At 37.4% G+C, this 16,208-nt stretch overlaps 1 protein-coding gene across 2 annotated transcripts in view; it reads right to left on the bottom strand.

The window, feature by feature from the left end:
• The window catches only part of ect2 (epithelial cell transforming 2), a 94,851-nt gene that overhangs the window by 56,885 nt on the left and 21,758 nt on the right, over window positions 1–16,208 (bottom strand). For both annotated transcript variants that reach the window (XM_061883256.1, XM_061883257.1), the window contains exons 3-6: window positions 15,381–15,460; window positions 14,971–15,063; window positions 11,863–12,045; window positions 7,006–7,095 (exon numbers count right to left, since the gene is read on the bottom strand). In XM_061883256.1, the coding sequence (XP_061739240.1) occupies window positions 7,006–7,095; window positions 11,863–12,045; window positions 14,971–15,063; window positions 15,381–15,460 (446 nt within the window). The remainder of the gene's footprint in view (window positions 1–7,005; window positions 7,096–11,862; window positions 12,046–14,970; window positions 15,064–15,380; window positions 15,461–16,208) is intronic.

Here is a 16,208-nt window from a genome sequence, read left to right as displayed (position 1 = left end):
CCAAATTCAACCACAGATTTTTGTCATTTCCAAATGCTTCTTATCATCACTTATCGCGCTTAATGCAAATATTAACATTGCTAACAATGGAAAACCAGTCTACTGTATGTTCGGTAAAGCTAAGAAAACACTCTCCGCACCAAAGTAATAGAAAAAGACGCAGGGCTCACATATCAGATCTGGTTTGTTTAGTATTCACACTGGTGTTTTTCACATTGACATGAGTCAAGTGTGAGCAAAGCACAAATATATGCTGGTACATTCATCCACATAAATCTTGTACTGTAGCTTAAGCCTATTAATTTATTCTTAGTGGTCATGATCGACTGCAGCTAATAGTTTCTCTTTGGCAGCATAGAATAAATTGGCTTAGAGCACAAATTAATCGACAAAGGCTCGGAACAATGGGAAAGGCCCTGGGGCCTCTGAAGAAGCAAGTTGGTTGCAGCAGCTCTGTACTCTTTTTATGTCCTGCTTTGTGTTCTATAATATTTCCGTCTTGTTTTTTTACCATTTGGTTTAAAGCCCTTTGTGACTCCGCAATAAGGAGTTGCACTTTTGTGACTGTAGAGCTACTTTTAATACTATTTGAATCTACACTACAACCACAGAATTTCCCCACTGTGGGATAAATAAAAGAATATCTTATTTTTTTTCAACATTTGGTTATTGGATTTTTGACATACACAGTCCAGAAATAAGACCAAACAAATATCAAATGTTGTAATTTTCTCCCCCAAACAAGTAACCCACAAAAATGATATATAAATTATAAAAATGAATACAAAAAAATATGCATCAGTCAAAGAATGATTTGAAGTCAAAGACGACTGCACTCCAGAATGTCCCCAACACAGTGCAGCAATAAAAAGAGGCAGACAAAAAGCTCATCAATTATCAACCTTGCAATTACTTTACAATCAATTTAGGAAACCATCCCATACTTCCTGAAACTGACCAAAACAATCGTTCAATCTTCTGATCTTCTCCAGATTAAAGAAATAAAGAATATCTCTAATCCAGCAGGTGTTGCAGAGAGGCGCTGCAGCTTTCCAATTTAGTACAATGAGTCTCTAGCCAACAAAGTAGTGAATGCTACCAAGTTGTTTGCAAAGAGAAGATCTTTGATCTTTTTGTCAATGACCAAAGATACAATATTAAAACATTTCAAACCAATAACTGTACAGGGATGAGCAAAGCCAAAATTTATGTATTAACCAATCACATAATACCGATATTCCGTCAAACATTTTAGCCAGCCGGACCTTGGAATAATAAGTACAATGTATTAGCTTGCGTTGAGTAAGGCTGTGTCTGGCACAAATAGAAGACTTATGAACTCTACTTGCAGTGTCCATCCATGTCCAGGTCTCCTTAGATAGGGTCACTCTTAAGTCACCCTCCCAACGTCACTTAATTGAATTCAGAGACTCAGGGCGTAAATTAAAAACTTGATTGTAAATTTGTGTAATTGATCCTTTTAAAGTTGGAATTGGTGTCGGAAAAGCACCTAAAACTGTGTCTGTCCGTAAGTTTGGAAACCTCGGAAAAATATTACGAAAAAACCAGCGGGTCTGTAGAGATCTAAAAAAGTGTCGATCAGTGAGTGAAAATGTATCACCAAGTTGCTGGAAAGAGGAAAAAGTGTTGTCAGTGTATACATCTTTAATGTCTATCCCAGGGGTCGGGAACCTTTTTTGCTGAGAGAGCCATGAAAGCCAAATATTTCAAAATGTATTTCTGTGAGACCTATATAATCTTTTTTTTAACACTGAATACAACTAAATGTGTGCATTTTTAGGACCAACATTTTCACAGTATAAAAAGTCTCTTATTCTTTTTTAAAATGGTAAAAAAAAAAAAAAATGTCAATGGTTGTACTTGTATAGCACTTTTCTACCCCTTTTTAAGGGGCCCAAAGCGCTTCGACACTATTTCCACATTCACACATTCACACACTGATGGCGGGAGCTGCCATGCAAGGCGCTAACCAGGACCCATCAGGAGCAAGGGTGAAATGTCTTGCTTAAGGACACAACGGACGTGACGAAGATGGTAGAATGTGGGGATTGAACCAGTAACCCTCAGATTGCTGGCACGGCCACTCTCCCAACTTCGCCACGCTGTCCCCAAGATATTAACATTGTTATTCTAAAGCTAATCAATAATAAATATGGTACTTCTTACAATTAAAGCGACTGATTAAACAGGTGCGATAGAAAATGGATGGTTGGACAAAAATGCATGAGAATGTTTTATAATTTGAACGTTATTTTTAACACTATGATTACCGGCGGAATTATTAATTACTTATCGTGTTAAGCAATGTCAGCTAAGATTTATCTGAGAGCCAGACTCAGTCATCAAAAGAGCCGCATCTGGCTCTAGAGCCATAAGTTCCCTACACCTGGTCTATCCTAACCTATCCTAAAGACTAAGAAGGAGAATTGTGGATTTACTTAAATTCTGGAGACATTTTTTTAACCGCTGCAGATTACAAGACATAAAATCCAAACATTTGTACATTGATTGATTGATTGAAACTTTTATTACTAGATTGCATAGTTCATTACATATTCCGTACAATTGACCACTAAATGGTAACACCCGAATAAGTTTTTCAACTTGTTTAAGTCGGGGTCCACGTTAATCAATTCATGGTAAAGAACATGGTAAAGTACATAAGAACAAGTTACTTGCATGTGTCAGAATTTTGCCAATGTCACGAAAAAAGACGGAAAGAAAATGGTTGCAAAGCAGTACGATGGACGAAACCTGACATGTAAACAATTTAAACCCGATGAAGGCTTTTCTTTTTATAGAAAAAATCACGACACGGTAGCTCACCAAATGCGGACTTCCTGAGTAAAAATGTGATTTTTGCTGCAAGTATACACTTTATCCATTTTGATGGACGATGCAGCAGGCTTTCTACACATGCACCAGATGGTGGACTAATGGTGCAGCCTTGACATTAAATTCACAGGAGAGGCGGATTATACCCACAAAGAGACAGGTATGAATAAGTCAACCTATGTAAAGCACATGGATGGAAGGACAACCTACCTAATGAGTAGTGCGATATTCTAGAAGAAGACTCTCTAGTCTAGACCAGGGGTAGGGAACCTATGGCTCTAGAGCCAGATGCGGCTCTTTTGATGACTGAGTCTGGCTCTCAGATAAATCTTAGCTGACATTGCTTAACACGATAAGTAATTAATAATTCCGCCGGTAATCACAGTGTCAAAAATAACGTTCAAATTATAAAACATTCTCATGCATTTTTGTCCAACCATCCATTTTCTATTGCACCTGTTCAAGAAGTCGCTTTAATTGTAAGAAGTACCATATTTGGTATTGGTTAGCTTTAGAATAACAATGTTAATATCTTGGGGACAGCGTGGCGAAGTTGGGACAGTGGCCATGCCAGCAATCTGAGGGTTACTGGTTCAATCCCCACCTTCTACCATCTTTGTCACGTCCGTTGTGTCCTTGAGCAAGACATTTCACTCTTGCTCCTGATGGGTCCTGGTTAGCGACTTGCATGGCAGCTCCCGCCATCAGTGTGTGAATGTGTGTGTGAATGGGTGAATGTGGAAATAGTGTCAAAGCGCTTTGCGCTCCTTAAAAAGGGGTAGAAAAGCACTATACAAGTACAACCATTTACCTTTCTTTTTTTTTTTTACCAATTTTAAAAAGAATAAGAGACTTATTATACTGTAAAAATGTTGGTCTTAAAAATGCACGCATTTAGTTGTATTCAGTGTTAAAAAAAGATTAGATGGGTCTCCCAGAAATACATTTTGAAATATTTGGCTTTCATGGCTCTGTCAGCCAAAAAGGTTCCCGACCCCTGCTCTAGACCATGCCTAATCAACTTGTGGCCTGCGAGCCACATCCGGCTCGTCAAAGCTTTTCATTTGGCCCGCCAAACATCATCCAAATAGGCTTAAAGGCCTACCGAGACCCACTACTACCGACCACGCAGTCTGATAGTTTATAGATCAATGATATATAAAGTTTAGTTTACTAAATTACAATTTTAAATTTCCCGCAGAGTTTCCTGTTGAAAACGTCGCGGAATGATGACGCGTATGATGACGCGTGTTTGTGATGTTATTGGTTGGAGGGAACATATTAGCCCAGCACCACTTACGGCTAAAAGTAGTCTCTTTTCATCGCGCAATTACACAGTATTTTGGACATCTGTGTTGCTGAACCTTTACAATTTGTTCAATTAATAATGGAGAAGTCAAAGTAGAAAGATGGAGGTGGGAAGCTTTTAGCCTTTAGCCACACAAACACACGCCGTGTCCTTGTTTAAAATTCCCTGAAGTGAAGCTTTACTATGGATCAGAGCGGTCAAGCGAACATGTCAACCGGCAGTTTTAGGTGAGAAAATTGTGTTAATCTTACTGGAGATCAGCGGAGCTACTGTCCTGCTGCAGCTTCGTGACTTCTCTCAGAGACCCTGGCGTCAACACACCCGTGGGCACACCCCTCCGACTATCAGGTACTATTTAACTCACTAAAACACTAGCAACACAATAGGCAGATAAGGGATTTCCCAGAAAAATCCTTGTAAATGTGTCTAAAAACATCTGAATCACTCCCACTGCAATCAAATTTTTTTTCCCTAGTCCTTCACTCTAAATTTCCTCATCCACAAATCTTTCATCCTCGCTCAAATTAATGGGGAAATTGTCACTTTCTTGCTCCGGATAGCTCTTGCTGCTGGAGGCTCACATTATAAACAATGTTAGGAGCCCTACAACCCGTGACGTCACGCGCACATCGTCTGCTACTTCCGGTAAAGGCAAGGCCTTTTTATTAGCAACCAAGAGTTGCGAACTTTATCGTCGATGTTCTCTACTAAATCCTTTCAGCAAAAATATGGCAATATCGCGAAATGATCAAGTATGACACATAGAATGGACCTGCTATCCCCGTTTAAATAAGAAAATCTAATTTCAGTAGGCCTTTAATGAAGCCTTTCAAACTCAAATAGCTCATGTATGCAGTACCCCGGCCACCCAGCAGGGGTTAAAAGTAAGGCATATGCGTCACAATGAAGCAGCAGTGGGGTGAACAGAAGACTACTCATTCAACCCTGAAAATAAACCTAAATAAACTGCTAATGAGTGGACAACAAAGTATGAATGTTCTGCCCCGAGAAAGTTCTCGGGTCATTGTTTCCTGTCAGACCTTTTGAGCGACAGACAGTGTTCAAGACAAGCAGCAACAAGTTGAGCAACGGTAAAAATCCACAGGTGTAAGCTTCATCACAAGACATGGTCAAATCTTAGTAAATAGGTATCGTGCATGAAAATATGTTGCTTGTTTTGAATTTAAATTGCTGACTTTTTGAAGTCGTTTGTATTCGTGCTGGTGTTGTTTTTTGTCAGAGTAATTTTGGCAAGCAAAGCCCGTTTAATACATGTAGCGCTAAATTTGACCAGTAGAGGGCAATAATAGGTTTAATTGTGATGAGTCACACACATTGTGTGCAATGTTTGATGTTGATAAAGTTTCATTTCTATATGCGTACATAGTTGTAGTTTATTGTGTGAATGTATTAACACTAAACCTATTTTATTTATGTAAAATACAAAATGGACGTTGTAATTTGGTGATGATCTTTTTAGTCTTTCAAACTTAAATTAAGGAAGACGTAAAAAAATAAAACTAAAGGAAAATCATTTAAAAAAAACTAACATCAATCCTCAACAAAACTTCTGGAGCGTCTGTTTTCTTCATACTGTAAACTATCTGTCCAGCTGCACACGTTGGAAATGAATAGCGAGGGCATAATAATGAATTGACAGTGCAGTGTGAAAGCTGATGTGTTTATTTCCGAGGTATATAACCTGCGGGCGCACTTTCTGACGAGACATCAAAAATGTCGATGTCCGGCCCCTTAACCTTTGGGCTCTAGAAACCGCGGCCCACTTCCTTATGTAGTTGAATAGACCCAGCTCTAGACTACCTAGGCTCTCCCTTGATGCAAATGATCTTGCACATTACTGAAAAAAAAATTAATGAACTTGGGCTGCAACCAAACTTGACAGTTGGCAAATTGTTTGTACGTTGAAACCCCAACCCCCACAAAAAACATTTGAATGTAGATAAATTACCAAGCAATTGAGACTAGATATGGTACTAAAAAAAGACAATCAAATAATTATAAAAGCATCAGTATCATTATTAACAAAAGTAATATCAACAATATTTTTTTTCTATGTTTTGTTTAGTTAATTGTTGAAAATTATGAATCATTTAGGAATAAACAAAAATTGCGATTTGAATGTGATTAGGATTTTGGATGGATCTATTTAAACACTTCTACTAACTGCCTAAAATCTGTTTTTCTGCACACAAGAATATTTTATAAATAGCGTTAGACGGATGTTTCTACATGGCAGACGTGATTAAGGTTTGTTGGTAAACTGTACCATCGCGTGCCTCTGGCCAGCTGAAATCTTGCAGCCTGCCTCGGTTGGACTGATTGCCAGAAATGGGACACATCGCGGGGACGCATTGCCTCTCCCCAGATGTGTAGCTCTCCTTTTGGGAAGGTAATGATCTTTCCACAGGTTCAGCTGCAGAAACTTTTGTTACGACTTTTATGTCTTCCATTTAGTAAAGACTGATCTCTTCATGTCGAGGTCCTCAAAAACTGTGGTTTAGCGTGTTTTTGAGGTGGAAACAATCGCAAATGAGATCGGTTTTGTCTCACTTTAATAAAAAGTCTACATTGCTTCCAAAAATACCTTTAATTAACTTTGGAATATTTTCACATGGATGTGCTGGAGAATATCTACCTGACGTTACAGACACCTAGTGACCAGCCAGTATACACTACACACCAACATCGGTTTAATTCTCCTAAATAACGTGATAGATTTCATTATCGTTGATGGGGGAAATCTAATGAATCAGACTCGACTGTGAAAATCCTTACTCAAAGACAGCCCTATAATGAACAGATTAAAGTGTTGGACTCACCATTTGTTCTTTGTTCCTAAAGCCAGTGAAACACAGCGATAGGTTCAGCATTGTGGTTGAATACAGAGGGCGACACGCAAATGGGATTGGCTGTGAAAAAGCACAACATTGTCTTTTAGATACATCACTGAAATTATATTTATAAACCTGTATATGATTTGGCTCTAAAGATATCACAGACATCAATGTGTAGTCCACAGAAGGCCAACATTTGAGCGAGACACTTCAGCCTTGCTCCTGATGAGCCGTGGTTAGGGCCTCGCGCGGCAGCTCCCGCCGTTAGTATGTGAATGTTTGTGTGAATGTGGAAAAAGTGTCAAAGCGCTTTGAGTAACCTTAAAGGTAGAAAAGAGCTATACAAGTCTAACCTATATAACCAATTGGGAGTGGAGAAAATCACACAGAATTTGCTTTGCTTACTTTGCACAGCTGGCATGAATTATGTGTAAGACAAAATATCATCACTTATAACAAGGGTGTCAAACTCAAATACAAAGTGGGCCAAAATTTTAAACTGAACAAAGCCACGGGCCAAGGTTGAACAAATTAACCTTTTAATAGGGACCCAAACAAGTTTTGCATTAAATATTGAACAAGTGAGACTTATATAACTTTATAGTGACATGCAAAATCAAGTTTCAAATAATACTAATAATTTAAAAATAGCAATGCCATATCAAATCAAATTCAAATAGAAATTGAATGCCTCTTTTCTATTTGCAGCCTTCTCAGGTAAATATCAAAATAAACTTTCCCCACAGGCTAATAATACATTTTTATATTGTAGCGTCCAGGAAGAGGTAGTGCTGCAAGGGGTTCTGTGTATTTGTTCTGTTGTGTTTATGTTGTGTTACGGTGCAGATGTTCTCACGAAATTTGCTTGTCATTCTCGTTTAGTGTTGGTTCACAGTGTGGCGCATATTTGTAACAGTCTTAAAGTTGTTTACATGGCCACCCTCAGTGTGACCTGTATAGCTGTTGACCAAGCTTGCCTTGCATTAGCGTGTGTGTGTGTGTGTAGAAGCCACATATATCATGTGACTAGGCCGGCACGCTGTTTCTACGTATGAAAAGCGGACGTGACGAAAGGTTTTAGAGGACGCTTGAGGCAGTGCCTTTAAGGCACGCCCCAATATTGTTGTCCAGGTGGGAATCGGGACAAATTTGGGAGAATGGTTGCCCCCTGTGATTTTCGTGAGGGGCACTGAAATTTGGGAGTCTCCTTGGAAAATCAAGGGGGGTTAGCAAGTATGAGTATTAGCAGTGAATGCAGTTTTACAGCGACAGCGCCGCTGTATAATACCGGCGGGCCAGCTCTAATGTTAATTTGATATTGCCAAATGAAAATACACGGCGGGCCAAATTTGGCCCGCGGGCCAGAGTTTGACACCCATGACTTATAATATCTGCAGCAAAATTATTTTTTGCGGAAAATTATATTATATAACACAAATGTAGACAGTTTTAAACAAAGGTAAAAACTAAAAACGATCTAAAGAGTGTGAATTAAAGATAAAGCACTGACCCTTTCACCCATCTTTTAATTACTGATTTTAATGTTGGTCGTTTTTTTGTATTTTCTATTGTACTGCTTTTACTGAAAGACCATTTGAATGAGGGATCTTAATGCAGAGGCAGTAAATAAAGTTTTTTTTTAAAACAGGTCGTATACCAGCCTTGATGTGATTGTCATATCAAGTATGTCTAACCACACCTTGTAGACTTATTTATTTAAAGAAGACAAGGACAGCACATATTAAGATTTTCATGTAAATAAGCAGAGGCCATTTTCCATCGATCTCCTTGTATTGAAGGCCAGGAAGAAGGGAAAGATTAATTTTAAAAGTGGAAAGAAAACTTTGGAATAGACAATGTTTTCAACAGATGATAATAAATTTACATTTTTGCAGAGTTTGATTGGTGCATTAAGGATGAAACTGTATGTGAACTTGTCCATTAAAACAACCAATGATACATATTTCAATGTAAATGCTTTGTTTGTGCAACATTGTGAACTTTGTCACAAAATGTTTTGCATTGCATTATTGCAATGTGGGTTGTACTTGTATAGCGCTTTTCTACCTTCAAGGTACTCAAAGCGCTTTGACACTACTTCCACATTTACCCATTCACACACACATTCACACACTGATGGAGGGAGCTGCCATGCAAGGCGCCAACCAGCACCCATCAGGAGCAAGGGTGAAGTGTCTTGCTCAGGACACAACGGACGTGACGAGGTTGGTACTAGGTGGGAATTGAACCAGGGACCCTCGGGTTGCGCACGGCCACTCTTCCACTGCGCCACGCCGTCCCTAATCCATTGTTTTAAACGGAGAGAACCTTTATTGCATATGCTCCCCATTATATTCACTTGAGATTAACATTCATACATACATGTATTTACAGTACAGAGAGAATACATACGTTTTTAAGATGTAAAATTATTCCTTAACAAAGATATGATATTCCTCAGTAAATTCACCAATATGTCAGTTACTAAGTCTGTTTAGCTTATTGGAAAGCTAGCTTCCGGGGCTAGTGGGTCCATGACAATGACTTCAGTTTTGTTTGATCAGCCGTTTTACTGCCGTGTTCCAGGCACCATTTGGAAACAATTAAGGTATGTAAATAAACATTACCATAATTTTACTGTGTAACTAATCCATTTCGCAACGTGTATATCTATGACGTATAGCCCGGTGTGGCCAATACATGGGGAAAAAAATGTTCTAAAATTTAGTGGGTGCGGCTCATTTACGCTCTATATTCCGGAAAATACGGTACTCTAAAGTTTGGCGTAGATATGAAAATGTACATATATTTACTAGTGGATAAGAGTAAATTAAAAAGGTGTATTTAGTGTTAAAGAAATGATACTAGTGTTTGTGTTCCAAGGTCTTAGCGTTAGCTTTCAAACGCTGACAAGTTGGTTGTTGTCATTTTAAACATGCGGCGGCGTATTAATTTCACAGACGCATTACAACGTTCGGATTTCACTTCTTCAACAACAACAACAACAACAACAACACTACTACTAATCATGCAAGACTTTGTGAGAGACAACAAAGAGTATTTTGGGACATATCGAGAATTTTATATTTTTGAGCCTGAATATAAGGAGGAAGATCTATAACTTTTAAAAGCAGTTTACTAAACAGATCCATCTTTGGTGAAACACTAACCATCATGTAGCAGTATTACCAAGAGCTGAACAAGAAATACAATCTCGGAACATTAAACATTCACTTACTGTACAATGTCTGCTCCCACTGGGATGCCGACTGATGGGATGTCTATTTCTTACCATTTAGATGAAAAAATAATTATAATCCTTACAGAAGATTAAAAAAAGATCCCACAAACGAGCATCTTTGTGTCTTTTTTGCCCTCTTCGGGTCTAAGTTGACTTCTTGTTTTGTGGCCATAACCTTCTACTATCCAGGTGAGAGGCATGATCTATAATTTAGAATAAACTTTCACTACCTCAGAGGCAAAGCAGCAACTCACCTGCTCAATATGTAAATGTAGATCAAGGCGCCGCGAAAAATAGCTTGTCTGGGTTAGCGCTTATGATAAAAATGTGGCTAATACTTGGTCAATATTCAGGTTCCGATATAAAAATGGAGTATTGTATGTGGTTTTTGGAGGCATTTTAAAGGGCTTTATGTGTGGAATAGTGTACTCACATTAGCTGCATTGTTAGCCACCTCGTACTTGCCGTATTTTAAGACTTGAAGTGCATTAAAAAATAAAAGTATATAGTTTTCCTGTCTTACATTGGGCCCTTTTTTATCACAGGAACTTTTCCATTTACCCCGTTTTTTCACAAAAAATTACCCAGGTAGATTTAGTTCTTCGGGAATATCTTTTTTTAATTGAAAATGTACATATACACCAGGGGTAGGGAACCTACGGCTCTAGAGCCAGATGTGGCTCTTTTGATGACGGCACCTGGCTCTCAGATAAATCTTAGCTGACTTTGCTTAACACAATAAGTAATTAATAACTCTGCTGGTAATCACTGAGTTAAAAATACGGTTCAAAATATAAAACATTCTCATGCATTTTAATCCATCCATCCGGTTCTACCGCACCTGTTCAAGAAGTCGCATTAATGGTAAGAAGTATTTTATTTATTGTTGTTTAGCTTCAGAATAATAATGTTATTAAAAGCAATAAGAGATTTATTATCCTCTAATAATGTTGGTCTTACTTAAAAATGCATGCATGTAGTTGTATTCAGTGTTAAAAAAAAAAATATATATATGGCTCTCACGGAAATACTTTTAAAAATATTTGGCTTTTAAGGCTCTCTCAGCCAAAAAGATTCCCGACCCCTGATATACACAATACAGTACTCAAAAGATTGGCGTAGATATGAAAATGTACATATATTTACTAGTGGATAGGAGTAAATTAAGAGGTTTGTTTAGTGGTAAAGAAATGAAACTAGTGTTGTGTTGGCATTAAAAGGCCTAAGCGTTAGCTTTTAAATGCTGACTAATTTGTTGTTACATTGTTTTGTGAAATTATTCATGAAACACGCTGCTCTCCAACTGCTTGCTTATTTTCCACATTAAAGTGCTTTTGGTTTGAATTGTCTTCAGCTTTTATGCAATTGGTTTTGTTGCGCTTTTAGTTGACATTCTTCCAGTTGGTACAAGAGTAGCAGTTACCATAGCAACAAAAGTGCAAACAGGCTGCCCCCTGAGTGCTTTCAGAAAGTTACAAAGCATACCAACTGCAATCTTTGAGTGCCCTAAATAATTCAAAGAGATGTATGGGTGAATTTGGAGAAACACACAATGGTTGACAAGGTTATTGTATAGACATTTTCAATCACTGTATTATTACCTCTTCCTTTAAAGCACAGCGCAGTACAACCGGAGGTCCAACGATCCTGTTGTCCTGCTTGTACAGGTTACTGAAATCTGGACAGTCGAAGTCAGCGAGCACAAACACGGTCTCAAATTCCATGTTGTCTTCATCCTTAAACTCTTGGATGTTGTCCACTATTATGTATGGCGTCGTGATGTCCTAAAGATAGGGATCACATCACAGGGTTTAGCAGCAATACGTGGTGAAGTGGAAGTGACACGTAAAATATTAAAGCATGCACTACATTTATTTATTTTTTGTCCTGCCCAGCTTTTCAGGCAAATCATATAGTTGATGTAGGTGCCCATATGCTGTTCAGCATGCACTACAAAAAGAACGGATTTGAATAATCGGAGTAGCGATGTAACGATATCAAAATCTAGTATCACAGTTCTTGTCACTGAAACCATCACGGTTATATCATTGTGTAACGTGTTTGAAAATATTTCAGACATAAAAGTGTCTTGTATTCATGTTAGTATTCAAGCCATATTTAATCTCAACCTTTTTTCAGTGATGTACCCCCTGTGAACATTTTTTTAATTCAAGTACCCCCTAATCAGAGCAAAGCATTTTTGGTTGAAAAAAAGAGATAAAAAAGTAAAATACAGCACTTGGTCATCAGTTTCTGATTTATTAAATTGTATAACGGTGCAAAATATTGCTCATTTGTAGTGGTCTTTCTTGAACTATTTTGAAAAAAGATATAAAAATTATTAAAAACTTGTTGAAAAATAAACAAGTGATTTAATTATAAATAAACATTTCTTCACATAGAAGTAGTGAAGTGAATTATATTTATATAGTGCTTTTTTCTAGTGACTCAACTAACTTTACATAGTGAAACCGAATATCTAAGTTACATTTAAACCAGTGTGGGTGGCACTGGGAGCAGGTGGGTAAAGTGTCTTGCCCAAGGACACAACGGCAGTAACTTGGATGGCAGAAGCGGGGATCGAACCTGGAACCCTCATGTAGCTGGCACGGCCACTCTACCAACCGAGCTATTCCGCCCGGGTACTCAAAGTGCCCTCTTTGGAGATTGTGATAGAGATCCATATGGATTCATGAACTTAATTCTAAACATTTCTTCACAAAAAATAAATCTTTAACATCAATATTTATGGTACATGTCCACAAAAAAAAATCGAACTGTCAACACTGAATATTGCATTGTTGAAATTTATTTTCACAGTTTTATGAACTTACATTATTTTGTTGAAGTATTATTCAATAAATATATTTACAAAGGATTTTTGAATTGCTGTTATTTGAAAAAAATCTCACATACCCCTTGGCATACCTTCAAGTACCCCTAATCGTACGTGTACCCCCATTTGAGAACTGCTGGTTTAAACTAGCTAACAAATCACAGGATAGCTGCTTCTCCAAGAAATAAGCAGGAGTTTTTGACAGTACGGTAATCATTAACGGTTATTAATATTTGAAATGGTAAGACTAACTGCTGGGAATTCGGTAATCTTTAGATAGGAGTGTCATTAGAAAAGTTGGAAAATGCTAAAATCATAATTTCAGATCGAAACTTAATTGATTCCTTGCAGTCTATTAAGTTAGTGTTCAAGCCTCAATTGAAAAATAGATGCCAGTTTTTAAAAAATACGAATTTGCCACAAACCCTTCATAAAATTTGTGTTTTGAGGTTGTGATATACTGTATTCATAGTATGATGTTATATGCACATTACATGGTAAAAGAGCAACAGTTCAACAAATTAATTGGTCCAAGTCTTTGCAAAACCTTATCCCCATTTGTAATGACCAATATTATGAATAATTACAATTATTGATTTTAATCGGATTTATCTATTATCATTATAAATATTATTGATTTTTTTTAAAATGCAATTAACCCATTTGCAGCGCAGAATGACTCAAAATCCCTGAAATGTTTTTTTGCAACAAATTTGTCTAAGTTTGTTCAAGTAGTGTTAGTATCGTTCATGTAAAAATTTACAGTTGATGCAATAGTGACAGGCTACAGACAAACAAATCAATATGGAAGACGCTAACCACCATGGTGCTCATCTTTACAGACAAACAAATCAATATGGAAGACGCTAACCACCATGGTGCTTCTCTTCATGAGAATATGAGTGGAAAAAATGTACATTGTGCACACTCTGCAGAAGGAAGGAGTAACAGGTACACAATAATGTAGATACATGCTTTGTTTGGAAAAACAGGCATGTTAAAGATGATAATTAACATCTTAAGAACATATTCTTATTTCTTACTTGCTTCACTTTTTGCTAATGCAAAATCAAACACTATTATCGCTTGATAAAAAATTAATTCTACAGGGATTTTCAACTCTGATTAACTGTTTTTTTTTTTAAATGTGTTTGAAAGCACTATAATGTACAGAAGCTAAACATATGTCGTCTCAGCATATTTTCTTACATACACAGAACATATTTACTTAAAAAAGGTGTTACTGAGATTTAACTCATTTACCATGAATTGATAAACGTGGACCCCGACTTAAACAAGTTGAAAAACCATTTAGTGGTCAATTGTACGGAATATGTACTGAACTGTGCAATCTACTACTGAAAGTATCAATCAATCAATCAATCAATCAATCAAAACTATTGTGTAGTTTTTGCTGAAACTTGAACAATAAATAACTTGAAGTTATTTAAAAAGTTAAAGTTAAAGTACCAATGATTGTCACACACCCACTAGGTGTGGCCATATTATTCTCTACATTTGACCCATCACCCTTGATCATACTTGCCAACCTTGAGACCTCCGATTTCGAGAGGTGGGGGGCGTGGTTAAGAGTCAAGTATTTAATTGATTGATTGATTGATTGATACTTTTATTAGTAGATTGCACAGTTCAGTACATATTCTGTACAATTGACCACTAAATGGTAACACCCAAATAAGTTTTTCAACTTGTTTAAGTCGGGGTCCACGTTAATCAATTCATATATTTATATGGAAACGGGGTTTGTAGTCACTCGCCTAGTAATTATATCAAAACAAAAAACCCTCAATTTAGCACCCAGGCAACATCTCCCAGGTGTTCTTAAATCAAATGGAAAGATATTGTACATTACCATATTGACTATTGACTTGATAATCGTTTTGTCTTCTGCACACGACTCGCCGCCTCTTAACTTTACCACAGGTACCTCCATTACTCGTATGGCCTGTAAAAGAAAAAAACAAGCAGCAGGGCCTGAAAGTCAAATGCTGGTGGAAGAAACACTGCAAACACATTGATGGCGTTGATTGGCTGAATTTGAACATGTCAACTCGGAATTTTAGAACCATTAAAATACGACTTATGTTTTCCTTAGCGACTGGGCGCCACAACACTACAAGCGGTTCTCTCGATGCAAAAGCACTCAAATTGACGGTTTTGCTTGATTCAGTGATGCACTTAATGAGTCTCAGGGACCTGCTAAATCAGTAGGGGCCACTGGAAAAAAGCAGATCTTTAGGACTCATGACAGGATTTATGTACCTGCAGGGCTTTGACCACATCAGCATTTTTACCCGCTTGTCCCACGAGAACAACTCTTGTCTCGACTTTTGGAAGTAAATCTAAAAGAGAAAAAGAAAACACACACACCCAAAAATCACCATTCAAGAAAAAACAATAATCATAATTACCATTAAAATATGACTCAAGAGAGAGCTTAGCCGTCACATATTCTTCTCCGGCGTACCAGCTTGCGCTTCTGCCAGTAATGATAATCATCACATGCAGAATAATTTGGCAGTAGAGAATAGGGAAGATATGATAATGCAATAAAACAGAAAAGAACATCTACGATATGTCAAATGTCTATATAAATTTCAGCATCCAAAACAATTTACTAACAGGTAGCAGCTACACAACAGCTAAGCACACAACATCATACAAGCTAGCCAAAAGTAATAAGTGTCTTTCATTGAACAATATTGGAGCCTAAATCAACATATATGTCAATATAAACAAGTAGCAATTGTAATTATAAGGGAACTGAACTGAGTTTTTTTTGTTTTTAAATGTTGCCTACCATTCACAGTAAGACAAGAACATATGTTTTTTTCTGGGTTATGCATAATAAATAGTAAATAAACGCTGCCAAAAGTTGACTAATGTCACAACCACTGGCTTGTTAGTGGCTGTAACATTAAGGGAGACCACACCGATTTGTACATTTTAGCCAACAGATCTTTTATTTACAACATGTATCAGTGATCAGTAATGTGAATTAACCAAGGAATGTATCAGTAAATGAGTGTTGTCCCAAAAGGGTGTTAGTGTGGTGCTAATCCCGGCCGTCGTTGCCGTGACCATACGGTC

This window comes from Nerophis ophidion, linkage group LG22 (assembly GCF_033978795.1).
Source record: "Nerophis ophidion isolate RoL-2023_Sa linkage group LG22, RoL_Noph_v1.0, whole genome shotgun sequence".
Taxonomy (NCBI): Eukaryota; Metazoa; Chordata; class Actinopteri; order Syngnathiformes; family Syngnathidae; genus Nerophis; species Nerophis ophidion.
This window is presented reverse-complemented; position numbering and strand designations above follow the sequence as displayed.